This window comes from Saimiri boliviensis, chromosome X, assembly GCF_048565385.1.
Source record: "Saimiri boliviensis isolate mSaiBol1 chromosome X, mSaiBol1.pri, whole genome shotgun sequence".
In the NCBI taxonomy this organism is placed as follows: domain Eukaryota; kingdom Metazoa; phylum Chordata; class Mammalia; order Primates; family Cebidae; genus Saimiri; species Saimiri boliviensis.
This window is the reverse complement of record NC_133470.1, coordinates 83,780,955-83,794,554: the sequence shown is the minus strand read 5'-3', so window position 1 is coordinate 83,794,554 and position 13,600 is coordinate 83,780,955. Positions and strand designations below refer to the sequence as shown.

The 13,600-nt window shown below is 36.4% G+C and overlaps 1 protein-coding gene across 2 annotated transcripts in view; it reads right to left on the bottom strand.

Moving 5' to 3' along the window:
- The window catches only part of F8 (coagulation factor VIII), a 191,145-nt gene that overhangs the window by 19,123 nt on the left and 158,422 nt on the right, over positions 1-13,600 (bottom strand). For both annotated transcript variants that reach the window (XM_003943925.4, XM_074391879.1), the window contains exons 23-24: positions 1,703-1,847; positions 315-463 (exon numbers count right to left, since the gene is read on the bottom strand). In XM_003943925.4, the coding sequence (XP_003943974.1) occupies positions 315-463; positions 1,703-1,847 (294 nt within the window). The remainder of the gene's footprint in view (positions 1-314; positions 464-1,702; positions 1,848-13,600) is intronic.

Sequence of the window (13,600 nt, the reverse complement as noted above, 5' to 3'; positions counted from 1 at the left end):
TGATGCAATGAGAAACCTGAAAAGAAAGCCAATTGTTGATATTTATCTGTAAAATGGACTTTTCTACAACAATTGTTTGACAGATATTAGCCCAGTACTAAATAAAGCGATTAATCTTCCAGGAGGTTCAATTAAGGATCATTTCCCCCAGATGCCTATGGTGTTGTTTGCCCATAATCAACCTTCTCTGACACTCTTTTTAGGAATAACAATTGACAGAAATATCTCTGAAGAAATAGTCAAAGGCTTCCCCTATTTTTTTTTTCCCAACCACTGCTCTGAGTCAGATAAACAGTAAATCTGTTGCCTTTTACCTGAGGCCTCCAGGCATTACTCGTCCCTTGGAGGTGAAGTCGAGCTTTTGAAGGAGACCAGGTGGCAAAAACATTGGTGAAGTAGGATGAAGCAGTGATCTGTGCGTCTGATATTGCTTTACTCTCCATTCCCAATGGCATGCTGCAACCTCAAAGAAAAGAAAAAGAAAGGTTATCATAGGGACATGCTTCAGCCTCAGTTATATTGAGAAGCCTCCATTGATATTCTAGGGCTACTGTCATCATAATATCATTTCTCAGGCATTAACTTTTGCACAGATTCTTTTATTGTTACCTATTTTCTGGTCAGCTCTTCCCACTTTGTGTGACTCTTTGATTTTCCTCCTTTTCTTCTTCTACTTTTATTTTAGGCTCTAGAGGTACATGGGTAGGTTTGTTATAGGAGTAAATTGCATGTCACTGAGGCTTAGTGTATGAATGATCCCCTCACCCAGGTAGTGAGTGTAGTACCCAATATGTAATTTTCCAAGCCATGTCCCCCTCCAAACCTCTCCCCTTCTGAGTTTCCATCATTGTGTCCATGTGTATTTAATGTTTACCTCCCACTTATGAGAACATGTGATATTTGGTTTTCTTCTCCTGCATTAGTTCACTTAGGATAATGCCCTCCAGCTGCATCTATGTTGCTGAAAAGTCATGATCTCATTCTCTTTTATGTATATTCCATGGTACGTATATACCACATTTTCTTTCTTTCTTTCTTTCTTTCTTTCTTTCTTTCTTTCTTTCTTTCTTTCTTTCTTTCTTTTTTGGCGGATTTTTGCTCTTGGTGCCCAGACTGGAGTGCAATGGCACGATCTCAGCTCACCGCAGCCTCTGCCTCCTGAGTTCAAGTGATTTTCCTGCCTCAACCTCCTGAGTAGCTGGGATTACAGGCATGCACCACCATGCCCAGCTAATTTTATATTTTTTGTAGAGATGGGGTTTCACTGTGTTGGTCAGGCTGGTCTTGAACTCCTGACCTTGTGATCTGCCCACCTCAGCCTCCCAAAGTGCTGGGATTATAGGCGTGAGCCACCTATAAGAAAATGTGGCCTGGGGCACCACATTTTCTTTATCCAATCTGTTGTTGATGGGCATTTAGGTTGATTCCATGTATTTGCTATTGTGAATAGTGCTGAAATGAACATATGCATGCACGTGTCTTTATGATAGAATGATTTATATTCCTTTGAGTATATACCTAGTGATGGGATTGCTGGGCTAAATGGTATTTCTGGGTTTGCCCAAGACTATGCTGGTTTTAGCACTGGCAATTTTTGTGTCCTGATACTGGGAACCCCTCCTCCAGTCTCAGGATAACTAGAACAGTTAGTTACCCTGTCCATGGTTGAGGGAGGAAGGATATAAGATGACTTGGCACTTACTATTTAAATCACAGCCCATCAACTCCATGCGAAGAGTGCTGCGAATGCTATAATGAGTTGGGTGCAAACGGATGTATCGAGCAATAATTGGAGGGTTAAAAATATTGTGTTTTATCCCAGATGAATCCACATTGCCAAAGAAGACCTGTATGGAGAGATTATCACAAATACACGGAAAGTGAATCCAGAGTGAAAAGCAATTTCTCTCAATCACATCTTCCTTCTAATTTTGCTTTGTGCATTTCTCAGCGGCATCCAACATCCATTAAGACAATTATGGTTAGATGGATGTTATGATGGTAGACACAAAAAAGGAACACACCAAGAAGGAGTGGGAACAAGGGAAATTATTAGGTCTGGGGCAAGTGAAATCGTTTTGTACTTTGAGTTCCTGTAAAAGGCTAGTAAAAGTTGAGGAAGCCATTTGGGCTTTGCTGCTCCAGCATGGTCCACAAACCAGGAGTAGCAGAATCATCTGAGGGCAATTCAAAATGCAGTATCAGGAGAATGACGTCAGTGAGTTGATGGGATAGGAGGTCCCCACCTCTTGTTCCCCTACAGGAACAATAATTTGGCAACTGTCTATGGACAACAGTGCCTTTGTGGGAGCCATGGGATCCTGGTAGGAGGTTGGGAAATCCCGGTAGAGCTCAAGAATAAAGATGAATGCTTTAATAAGGCAAGCCCACATTCTAGTGGCAAGCCTGTCAACTATAGTTCTGGCTGTGGACCCAGAAGCAGCCCACGACCCTGGAAACTTAGCTCCAGACCTGTTTGTATGTGGTCCTACCATTAGCCCTATGTGCCCAGGGATCTGGGAGGAGCAAATCCCATTGGCAGCCACAGTAACAGGCCTCCCAACTGTGGACTCTTAAGCAGCCCTGTGATTCAGCTTCAGTCTCAGACTACCATGGTCTTGGTGAAGTTCTGCCTACTCAGAAAACTGGTAGGAGTCATGCCATTCCACCCCTGGAAACAGGCCCACCAAGTGGACCTGACTGTGGACTCAAAAGTAACTCTGTGAGCCAACTCCAGTCTTGATGTACCATGTTCTGGAGACAGTCTTGCCTGTAAAGGGACTCAGTAGAATCCACACTTATCTGTGCCCCCATAACAGGCCCCCTGGCTATGGGCCCAACTGGGGACCCTGAAGCAGCTCTTTGACCAAGCTCCAGGCCCACTTTATCATGGTCTGCAGGCAGTTCTGACCACTCAAGGACCCAATGAGAGCTGGTAATGAGCCCATTGTCTGAGTACGCAACTTCAGACCAGAAGACGTGTCAGCTCATTCAAATGTACAGATACCAATGCAAGGCTACATGGGTCATGAAGAATCAGGTAAATATGACATCACCAAAGGGAACTAATAAAGCTCCAGCAACCAACCCTGAAGAAATGAAGATTCATGAAATTTTTGAAAAGAATTCAAAACGATCATTTTAAGAAGGTCAGTGAGCTACAAGAGGATACAGGTAGACAACTAACAAAATGAGGAAAACAATACATGAATGAAATTACAAGTTTAACAAAGAAATAAAAACCATTATAAAAACAAATAAAAATCCTGTAGCTGAAGAATATTGCTGAATATAGCTGAAGAATAACTGAACTAAAAAATTTAATAGAGATCTTCAATAGCAGACTCAATCATGCAGAAGAAAGAATTTGTAAACTTGAAGACAGGTCATTTGAAATTATCTAGTTGGAGGAATAAAAAGAACAATGAGAGTGAAGAAAGAATAAGGGACTTGTGTGATCTCATCAAGCAAAATGATAGATGTATTATAGAAATCTTAAAAGGAGAAGAGAGAGAGAAAGGAAGCTTATTTAAAGAAACAATAGGTGAGATTTCCCCAAACCAGGGAGGGTAAGCACCATCTAGATTCACTAAGCCCAAAGATAAGCAAATACATTAAATCCACAGTAGTCTACAGTGAAATACATTATAATTAAATTATCAACAAAGACAAAAGATAATTTTGGGGTAGTTAGAAGAAAGTAAATTACCACCCATAGAGAGCTCCATAAGACAATGAGTGGATATCTCAACAGAAACCTTGAAGGCCAGGAAAGAGTGGGATGATATATTCAAAGTACTCAGAGAAAAAATCCAATCAATAATACTTTATCTGGAAAAACTGTCCTTTAAGGATTAAGACAAAGATAAAGACTTTCTCAGACAAACAGAGACTGAGGGAGGTTTTTCACCACAAGACCTGCCTTGTAAGAAGTGCTAATAGTTCTTCAAGTTGAAATAAAAAGACACTAAACAATGACCCAAAAGCATATGAATCCTTTCACTACTAAAGGTAAATATAAAGAGAAACATATAATATTATAACAGTATAATGATTGTTATAGATAACTATTAATATTAATTTAAATTAAAAGACAAAACAGTAACTATAATGACAGAAACTTGTCAATGGAAACAAAATATAGAAGGAAGTAAAATATGACCTCAATTACATAAAGTTGTGGTGGGGGAAGTGAGTAAAGTATAGAGTTTCTGTATGTGACTGAAGGTGTTGTCAGCTTAAAACAGACTTCCATAACTAAAAAAGGTTCAGCTTGATCCCTGTGGTAAACACACACACACACACACACACACACACACACACACACACACACACGTATAGTAGATATACAAAAGATAATTAGAATCAAAACACATCCAAGCAAAAATCATCAAACCACAAAGAAAGGAAAAAGAAAACTACAAAACACCAAACTATTAACAGAACGGCAATAGAAAGTCCTTACATATCAATAATTACTTTAAGTGTAAACAGACTTCCCAATCAAAAGACAAAGAGTAACAGAATGGGGTTTTTAAAAAGCCAACAATTCAGAGATGGGAAGTAAGGAACAAAAACAAACAAGACCCAACTATACGTTGTTGATAACAGACTCACTTTTGATTTAAGAACACACATAGGCTAAAAGTGAAGGGGTGGAGAAAGTTATGCCATATAAACTGCAACCAAAAGAGAGCAGGGGTGGCTATACTTGTATGAGAAAAAATAGTCTTTAAGTGAAAAACTGTGACACGAGACATAGAAGGTCACTATTTAATAAAAGGGTCACTTGAACAGTAAGATGTAACAATTATAAATATATATGTACCCAAAATGAAAGTAACTAAATATATAAAGCAAACATTGACAGAGGTGGAAGGAGAAACCAATAACAATACAATATAGTGGGTTCAATGTTCCACTCTCTATAATGAATAGATCATCCAATAGAAAATCAATAAGGATACAGCAGAACTGAAGGATAAAATAGACCCAATGGACCTAAAATGTACATATAGAACTTTCCACCCAACAGCAGGATTATCAAGCACACACAGAACATTCCTCAAGACAGATCACCTTTTAGGTCACAAAACAAGTCATAACAAATTTAAGAAGATTAAAATCATACCAAGTATATTTTCTGACCACAATGGATTCAAACTACAAATCAATAACAATAAGAAAACATGAAAATTCACAAATATGTGTAAACTAAACAACACATTCTTGAATGACCATTGGGTCACAGAAGAAATTGAAATCTTGATATGTTTTCATATTATGAAAACATACCGAAGCTTAAAGAATACAGTAAAAGCAAACTAATAGGGAAATTTACAGCAATACATGCCTATATTTAAAAAGAAGAAAGATATGCAATAAACAACCCAACTTATCACCTCCAGGAACTACAAAAAGAAGAAGAAAAAAAAGCCCAAAGGTAGCAGAACAAAGGAAATAATAAATGTGAGAGCAGAAATAAATAAAAAAGAGAATAGAAAAAAAGTTGGAAAAAATTGACAAAACTAGGAGTTGATTTTTTTGAAAAAATAAGCAAAATTGGCAAGTCCTTAGCTAGACTAAGAAAAAAAAAAAGAGAGAACATGCATAAAAATAAAATGTAAATGAAAGATGAGACATTACAACTGATGTCACAGAAACAGAACCATAAGGGACTATTATGAGCATTTATATGCTAACAAATTGGTTAAACTAGAGGAAATGGATAAATTCCTAGAAATATATAACATACCAAAACTGAATAACAAAGAAATAGAAAGCTTTAACAGACTCACAACAAATAGGAATATTGAATCTAGTAATCATAAACCTTCCAACAAAGAAAAGCCCAGGAAGTATTAATACTAATATGTCTTAAACGCTCCTAAAAAAATACAAGCAAGAACACTTCAAAACACAGTTTATTAGCCAACATCACCCTGATACCATATCCTGGCAAAAACAACACTAGAAAAGAAAACTGCAGGCCAGGCCAGGTATGGTGGCTTAAGCCTGTAATCCCAATACTTTGGGATGCTGAAGCAGGCAAATCACTTGAGGTCAGGAATTCGAGACCAGCCTGGCAAACATGGTGAAAACCCACCTCTACTGAAAAAATAAAAAAAAATAGCTAGTTGTGGTGGCATGTGCCTGTAGTCCCAGCTACTCAGGAGGCTTAGGCAGGAGAATTACTTGAACCCAGTAGGTGGAGGGTACAGTGAGCCAAGACCATACCACCACTGCACTCCAGCCTGGGCGAGAGAGTGAGATCTGCCTCAAAAAAAAAAAAAAAAAAAAAAAAAGAAAGAAAACTACAGGCCAATATCCCTGATGAACAGAGATACAAAAATACTCAACAAAATACCTGCCAACCAAATTCAACAGAACATTAAAAGTATGATTCATCGTGAACAAGTGGTATTTATCCCTAGGATACAAGGATGGTTCAACATGTGCAAATCAATCAATGTGATATACCACATTATCAGAATGAAAGATGAAAAACACATGATTATTTTGATCAATGCAGAAAATGAATTTGACAAAACTAGATAGCCATTCATAATAAAAACTTTCAACATGATGGATACAACAAGGAACTTACCTCAACACAATAAAGACCATATAGGAAAAGCCCACAGCTGGTATAACCAATGTGGAAAAACTGAAGGCTTTTCCTTTTAGATACTGATATAGTTTGGGTCTATGTTCCCACTCAAATCTCACCTTGAGTTGTAATCCCCATAATCCCCATGTGTCGAGGGAGGGACCTGGTGGGAGTTGATTGGATCATAGGGGTTGTTTCCCCCACGCTGTTCTCCTGATAGTGAGTTCTTACGAGATCTGATGGCTTTATAAGTGTTTGACAGTTCCTCCTTTACACACGCTCTCTTGACTGCTGCCATGTAAGATGTGCCTACTTCCCCTTATGCCATGACTGTAGGTTTCCTGAGGCCTCCCCAGCCATACAGAACTGTGAGTCAATTAAACCTCTTTATAAATTACCCAGTCTCAGGCAGTTCTTTATAGCAATGTGAAAACGGACTAATACAGATACTATACAATGCAAGAATGCCTACTATCACTACTTCTATTCAAGACAGTACTTTCCAGTAATATCTTGAACTAATTAGAACAATTAGACAAGAAAAGGAAATAAAAGGCATCCAAATAGAAGAGAATAGTAAAATTATCTGTTTTTGCAGACGTAGAAATCTCTGAAGACTCAACAAAAAATTGTTAGAACTAATACATGAATTCTGTAAAGTTGCAGGACACAAAATCAACACACAGAAATCAGTGGTGTTTCTATACACTGTAAACTAAATCAAAGGAAATTAGAAAATAATCTCATTTACAATAGCAGCAAAAGAATAAAATACCTAGGAATAGACTTAACCAAATAAATGAAAGACTTGTACAATGAAAATATAGAAGACATTTATTAAGGAAATTCAAGAAGACACAGATAAAGAAAAGATATTCCATATTCACTGATTCGAAGAATTACTCTTGTTAAAATGTCCACATGACCCAAAGTAATTCAATGTGATCCCTATCAAAATCTCAATGGTGTTCTTCACAGAAATTTTTTTAAAAATTAAATTCATATGGAATCACAAAAGACCCCAACGAGGCAAAGCAATTTTTTTTTTAGACAGTCTTGCTCTGTTGCCCAGGCTGGAGTACAGTGGCACAATCTTGGTTCACTACAACCTCTGCCTTCCAAGTTCAAGTGATTCTCCTGCCTCAGCCTCCATATTAGCTGGGATCCCAGGGGCCCACCACCATACCTGGCTAATTTTTGTTTTTTTTCTTTTAGTAGAGATGGGGTTTTACCATGTTGGCCAGGCTGATCTTAAACCCCCGACCTCAAGAGATCCACCCATCTCAGCCTCAGAAACTGCTGGGATTACAGGTGTGAGCCACCATACCCAGCCAGGCAAAACAATCTTAAGCAAGAAGAACAAAGCTAGAAGCATCATACTTCCTGATTTCAAAATATAATACAAGTCTCCAGGAATCAAAATAGTATGGTACTGGCATAAAAATAGACACACCAACCAAGGGAACAGAATAGAAAAGCCCAGAAATAAATTCACATGTTTACTGTGAACAGATTTTTGACAAGAGTGCCAATAACATACAATGGGGAAAAGGGAGTCTCTTCAATAAATGATATTGGGAAAACTGAATATCCACATGCAGAAGAAAGAAATTGGGCCCCTTTCTCACACTGTATATAAAATTCAACTCAAAATTGATTAAACACTTGTATATAAGGCCTAAAACTATAATACTCCTGGAAAAAAAAACAGGAAAAAAGCTTCTTGACATTGATTTGGACAATATTTTTTTAATATCACACCAAAAATACAGGCAACAAAAACAAGAATAGACAACTGGGATTGCACCAAACTAAAAAGTTTCTGCACAGCACAAGAAAGAATCAACAGAGTGAAAAGGCAACCTATGGAGTGGATACAAATATTTGCAAACTGTATATCTGATAATTGGTAAGAAACTGAAACAACTCAATAGTAAGAAACAACCTAATTAAAAATGGGCGAAGGACCTAAATACAACTTTTCAAAAGAAGAAATATAAAAGGCCAACAGATAAATGATGCTCAGCATCACTAACCATCAGGGAAATGCAAATCAAAACACAATGAGATATTCCCTCACATCTACTAGAATAGTGTCTTAGTCTGTCATTATAGACTATAACTTATTACGGACTATAATTTATTATGCTGCTATGACAGAATACCACAAATTGAATAATTTATAATGAACAGAGATGTATTTGGCTTACAGTTCTGGAGGCGTGGCAGTCCAAGATCAAGAGGCCAGCATCTGGCAAAGGCCTTCTTTCTATATCATAACATGGCAGAAGGGCAAAAAGAGGGCAAGAAAGAGTTCAGACTCACAACTTTAGGTGCTTTTGTAATCGGAATTAATCCATTCATGAGGGTGGAGCCCTCACCACCGAAACACCTCCCATTCGGCCCTAACTCCTATCACTGCTGCATTGGGAATTAAGTTTCCAACAGATGTTTTTTGGGGAAAACACTCAAACCATAGCAAATAGCTATTAACAAAAAGACAAAAGATGACAAATGTTGGTGGGAATGCGGAGAAGAGGAAAACCTCATACACTGTTGCTGCAAAAATAAATTGGTACAGCCATTATGAAAAACAGCATAGAGATTCCTCAAAAAAAAACCTAAAAATAGAATACCATATGATCCAGCAATCTCATATATATATATGACATTGATTTAGGCAATATTTTTTTAATATCACACCAAAATTTTGTACTCCCCACACCACAGTCCCTGGCACCTAACATTCTACTGTCTGCTTTTATGAGTTTGACCATCTTAGGTTCCACATATGAGGTCATGCAATATTTGTCTTTCTGTGTCTGGCTTATTACACTTAGTATAATATTTTCCATGTTCATCCAGCACACACAGTTTATTCACAAGCTAATGATCAACATTTATTAGCTAGACCTATCTCAAGTCGAAGATGATTTAATATATATATATATATATATATATATATATATATATATATATATATATCTTCACTCCCATGTTCACTGCAACAGTATTCACAATAGCCAAGATATAGAAACAACCTAAATGTCCATTAATGGATGGAAGGATAAAGAAAATGTGTTATATATATGATGGAATATTCACACAATTATGAACTATTATTCAGCCTTAAAAAAAGAAGAAAATCCTGCCACTTGTGATAACATGGATGAACCTGGAAAATATTATACTAATAAGGCAAACACAGAAAGACAAATATTGCATGACCTCATATGTGGAACCTAAGATGGTCAAACTCATAAAAGCAGACAGTAGAATGTTAGGTGCCAGGGACTGTGGTGTGGGGAGTACAAAATTTCAATTTTGCAAGATAAATTAGTTCTGTAATCTAATGTGTGATATAGTAACTATAGTAAACAATACTGTATTGTATACTTGAAATTTGCTAAAAGAGTAGGGCATAAATGTTCTCATCACAAAAGGGATAGGTAGGCAAAGAGATAGATATATCTTAATTAGCTTGCTCATGGTGACCATTTCACAATGTATCCATGTATTAAAACATCAAGTTGTACCCCTTAAATATATGCAACTTAAATTTCTCAATTATACCTAAATAAAGATTTTTTAAAAGAGATGCAGTTCCTTGGGCTCCATTTCAGGTCTCCTGAATCCGAATCTAAATTTTAATAAGATCCTTAGGTGTTTTGTATGCACACTAAAGTTTGAAAAACACTGGCAAAGGACAGTCAGCTGTGAAAGAGAACTGGTAATGCACAGCCTATCCTCCACACTGGTCTCAGAATGATTTAAGAATGTAGTGTGTGTGTGTGTGTGTGTGTGTCTGTGTGTGTGTGTATGTATGTGTTTGTGTGTGGAGAGACGACAGAGAGAATGAGAGAAAGAGAGAGAGATAGTCTATAATGTGGGCATTAATTAATGATCCCACTGTATGAATTAATGACACACATGTTAGTATCCAAAACGTGGGATTTCGTACCTTGGCATGTCTGGGTTCTGGACAAAAGTACATAACATATGCAAGGGAAAGGGAATACAGTTTGAGAAATATGGTAGTAATGCCAATTTGAAAGGCCTAGATTTAAATCATAGCATACAGCATAAGAAATATTGAAAATGATATCACTCATAGAACACCTGGGATTCTTTTATCTGCTTGAATACACTAAAATAGGCATTCAATATGTATGTAAGTCTATTATATGATCACACATCAGAGTTTAGTATCATGGAAAAATTTTTAAAATTATTCTGCCATGTAGCGTTTTCTTCTTTCAATGGAATAGAAAATATTGATAAATTTGTGGCATTGTTTCTAAACAAGTTATACCAGAAATCACAACATTTCTAAAAATAAATATATCTGTATTGGGGGGTTAAAATAGAATAACATATTCAAACCATTGACCTTTATTTAAAGATTTATCAAGGATTTTGTTTTCTCTGCTGCTCTCCTTTCTATAAAAGAAAACATTTGACCTTCTATTTATGGCCTTTAGACTTGGCTCTTGCAAGAGCTAGTATAATTAAATCCCAGGTAATAAATGAACACTCCAACTCACCTCTCTGGAGTGGGATGGTGCAAAATTATTTGTAGAAAACCACCTGTTTCGTCTAGCTACCCCCTGCATAAGTGGGTACTGGCAGCTCTTGGGGGCCTGAATTTTATGTATCGTTGTGACTAAAATAATGAATGTGTAGTCTGACTCCAAAAGGGGGCGGTCATCTTTGATTTGAGATAGGTCTAGTTATGTTTCCAAATTTCTAATTTAAAAGAAATTTGTTGCTACAGAATGATCATTGAGAAGTAGAAGTTTTGAAATGAAGTATGTATCAATACAAAATGACATTCAGTTTTATTAGCATCCGAAAAGTTTATGTTGAACTTAAGAGTATTATATAGCTAATAAATGTTGATCATTAGCTTGTGACTAAACTGTGTGTGCTAGGAAGAATACTAATCTCCCAGTGACATGCACATTCTAATCCCCAGAGCATGTGACTGTGTTATGTTGCATAGAAAGAGGGACCTAAGGTTGCAGATGAAATTAAGTTTGCCAATTAGCTGATGTCAAAATAGTGGGAATATCCTGGATTATCCAGGTGGGCCCAATGTAGTCACAGGGGGTCTTGAAAGTGAGAGAGGGAGGCAGAAGAGAAGAGTCAAAGGGAGATATGATTAGTTAAGAATAGTCAGGAAGGTGCAATATTACTGGCTTCAAAGATGGAGGAAGGAGGCCATGATTTAACGAATGTGTATGGCCTCTAGAAGCTGGAAAAGAAAGGAAAAAGAATCCTCTTCTAGAGCTTCCAGAAAGAAATGTAGCCCTGATGACACCTTGATTTTAGCCCAGTGAGACTTGGGTCAGTCTTCTGGCCTATAGAACTGTAACATAATACATTTGTGTTGTTTTAAGCCATTAAGTTTGTGGTAATTTGCTACCCCAGCAATAGAAAACTAATATCCTATACAAATGAAGACTTTGCCTTCATTTGTTAATCTTTCTGCCTTGATTAGAAACCTGCTTGGGAGACAATTTGTTAATTCAACAAATAGTTAATGACTGACTACAGAAATCCTAGATTCCATATATTATGTGCCAGGCATTGTGCTAGGAGGCCTCAGTAGTAAATTCTACTAAATGTTTAAAGAAGGATTAACATTAATCCTTCTCAAACTCTTCCAAGAGATGGAGAAGAAGAGTAAACTTTACAACTCATACTATGAGGCCACCATTACTTTGATATCAAAGCCACACAAATATATTACAAGGAAAGAAAATTACAAATTGCATGTAATTGAATATACGAGTATAATATTCCCTTATGCATATAGATGCAAAAATCCTCAACAAAATATTAGTAAACCAAATCCAGCAGCATGTTATAAACCACCCAATAATGCAAGGGCGGTTCAACATGAGACAACCAATCCATCAGTCAACTCCACATTAATAAAATATAGGGAAGAAAACCCCTGCAAGTTCAATCCATTTGATTCAGAAAAATCATTTGATAAAGCTGAACACCTTTTCATGATTAAAAAAAAAAAAAGAAACTAGAAATAGAAGAAAAAATCCATAACATGATAAAGAGCATTCACAAAATACCCAAAACTAACATCGCACTCAATGGTAAAAGACTGAAAGATTTTCCCCTAAGATTAGAAACAAGACAAGAATGCCTGCTTTTACTGCTTCTAATCAAAATTGTATTGGAAGTCCTAGCCAGGGCAATTAGAAAAAAAAAAAAAGAAATAAAAGGCATCCAAATTGAAAAGGAATAAGTAAAGCTATCTTCTTCTCAGATGGACATGAGGTTATATGTAGAAAACCCCAAAGAATCCACAAAACACTATAGAGCTAATAGGTGAATTCAGCAGTTACAGGATATAAGATCAACATGCAAAAATCAGTTACATTTCTACACACTAGCAATGAACAATCTGAGATGAAATTAAGAAAATAAGAAAATAATTCTATTAAAAATAGCATAAAAGAATAAAATACTTAGAAATCAATGTTACCAAGGAGGTGCAAGGCTTGTACACTGAAAATAACAAAACATTGCTGAAAGATATTGAAGACAGCATAAAGAAATAGAAAAATATCCTGTGTTCATGAATTGGAAGACAATATTATTAAGACGATAGTACTACCCAAAATGATCTACAGATTTTAATACATTCTGCATCAAAATCCCAATGGCCTTTTTTTTGTTGTTGTTTCCAGAAACGGAAAAGCCAATCTTAAAATTCATGTGTAATTGTGAGGGACCTCAAATAGCCAAAATAATCTTGAAAAAGGACAAAGTTGGAGAACTCACACTTCCCAAATTCAAAACTTCATATAAAGCTACAGTTATCAACACTTTGTGGTACTGGTATATATATATATATATATGTCTGCCCTTATGCCAGTACAACAAAATTATATATATATATATGTAGATGGAATAGAATTAAAAGGCAAGAAATAAACCCATAACGGTATTCATGGATATATACCT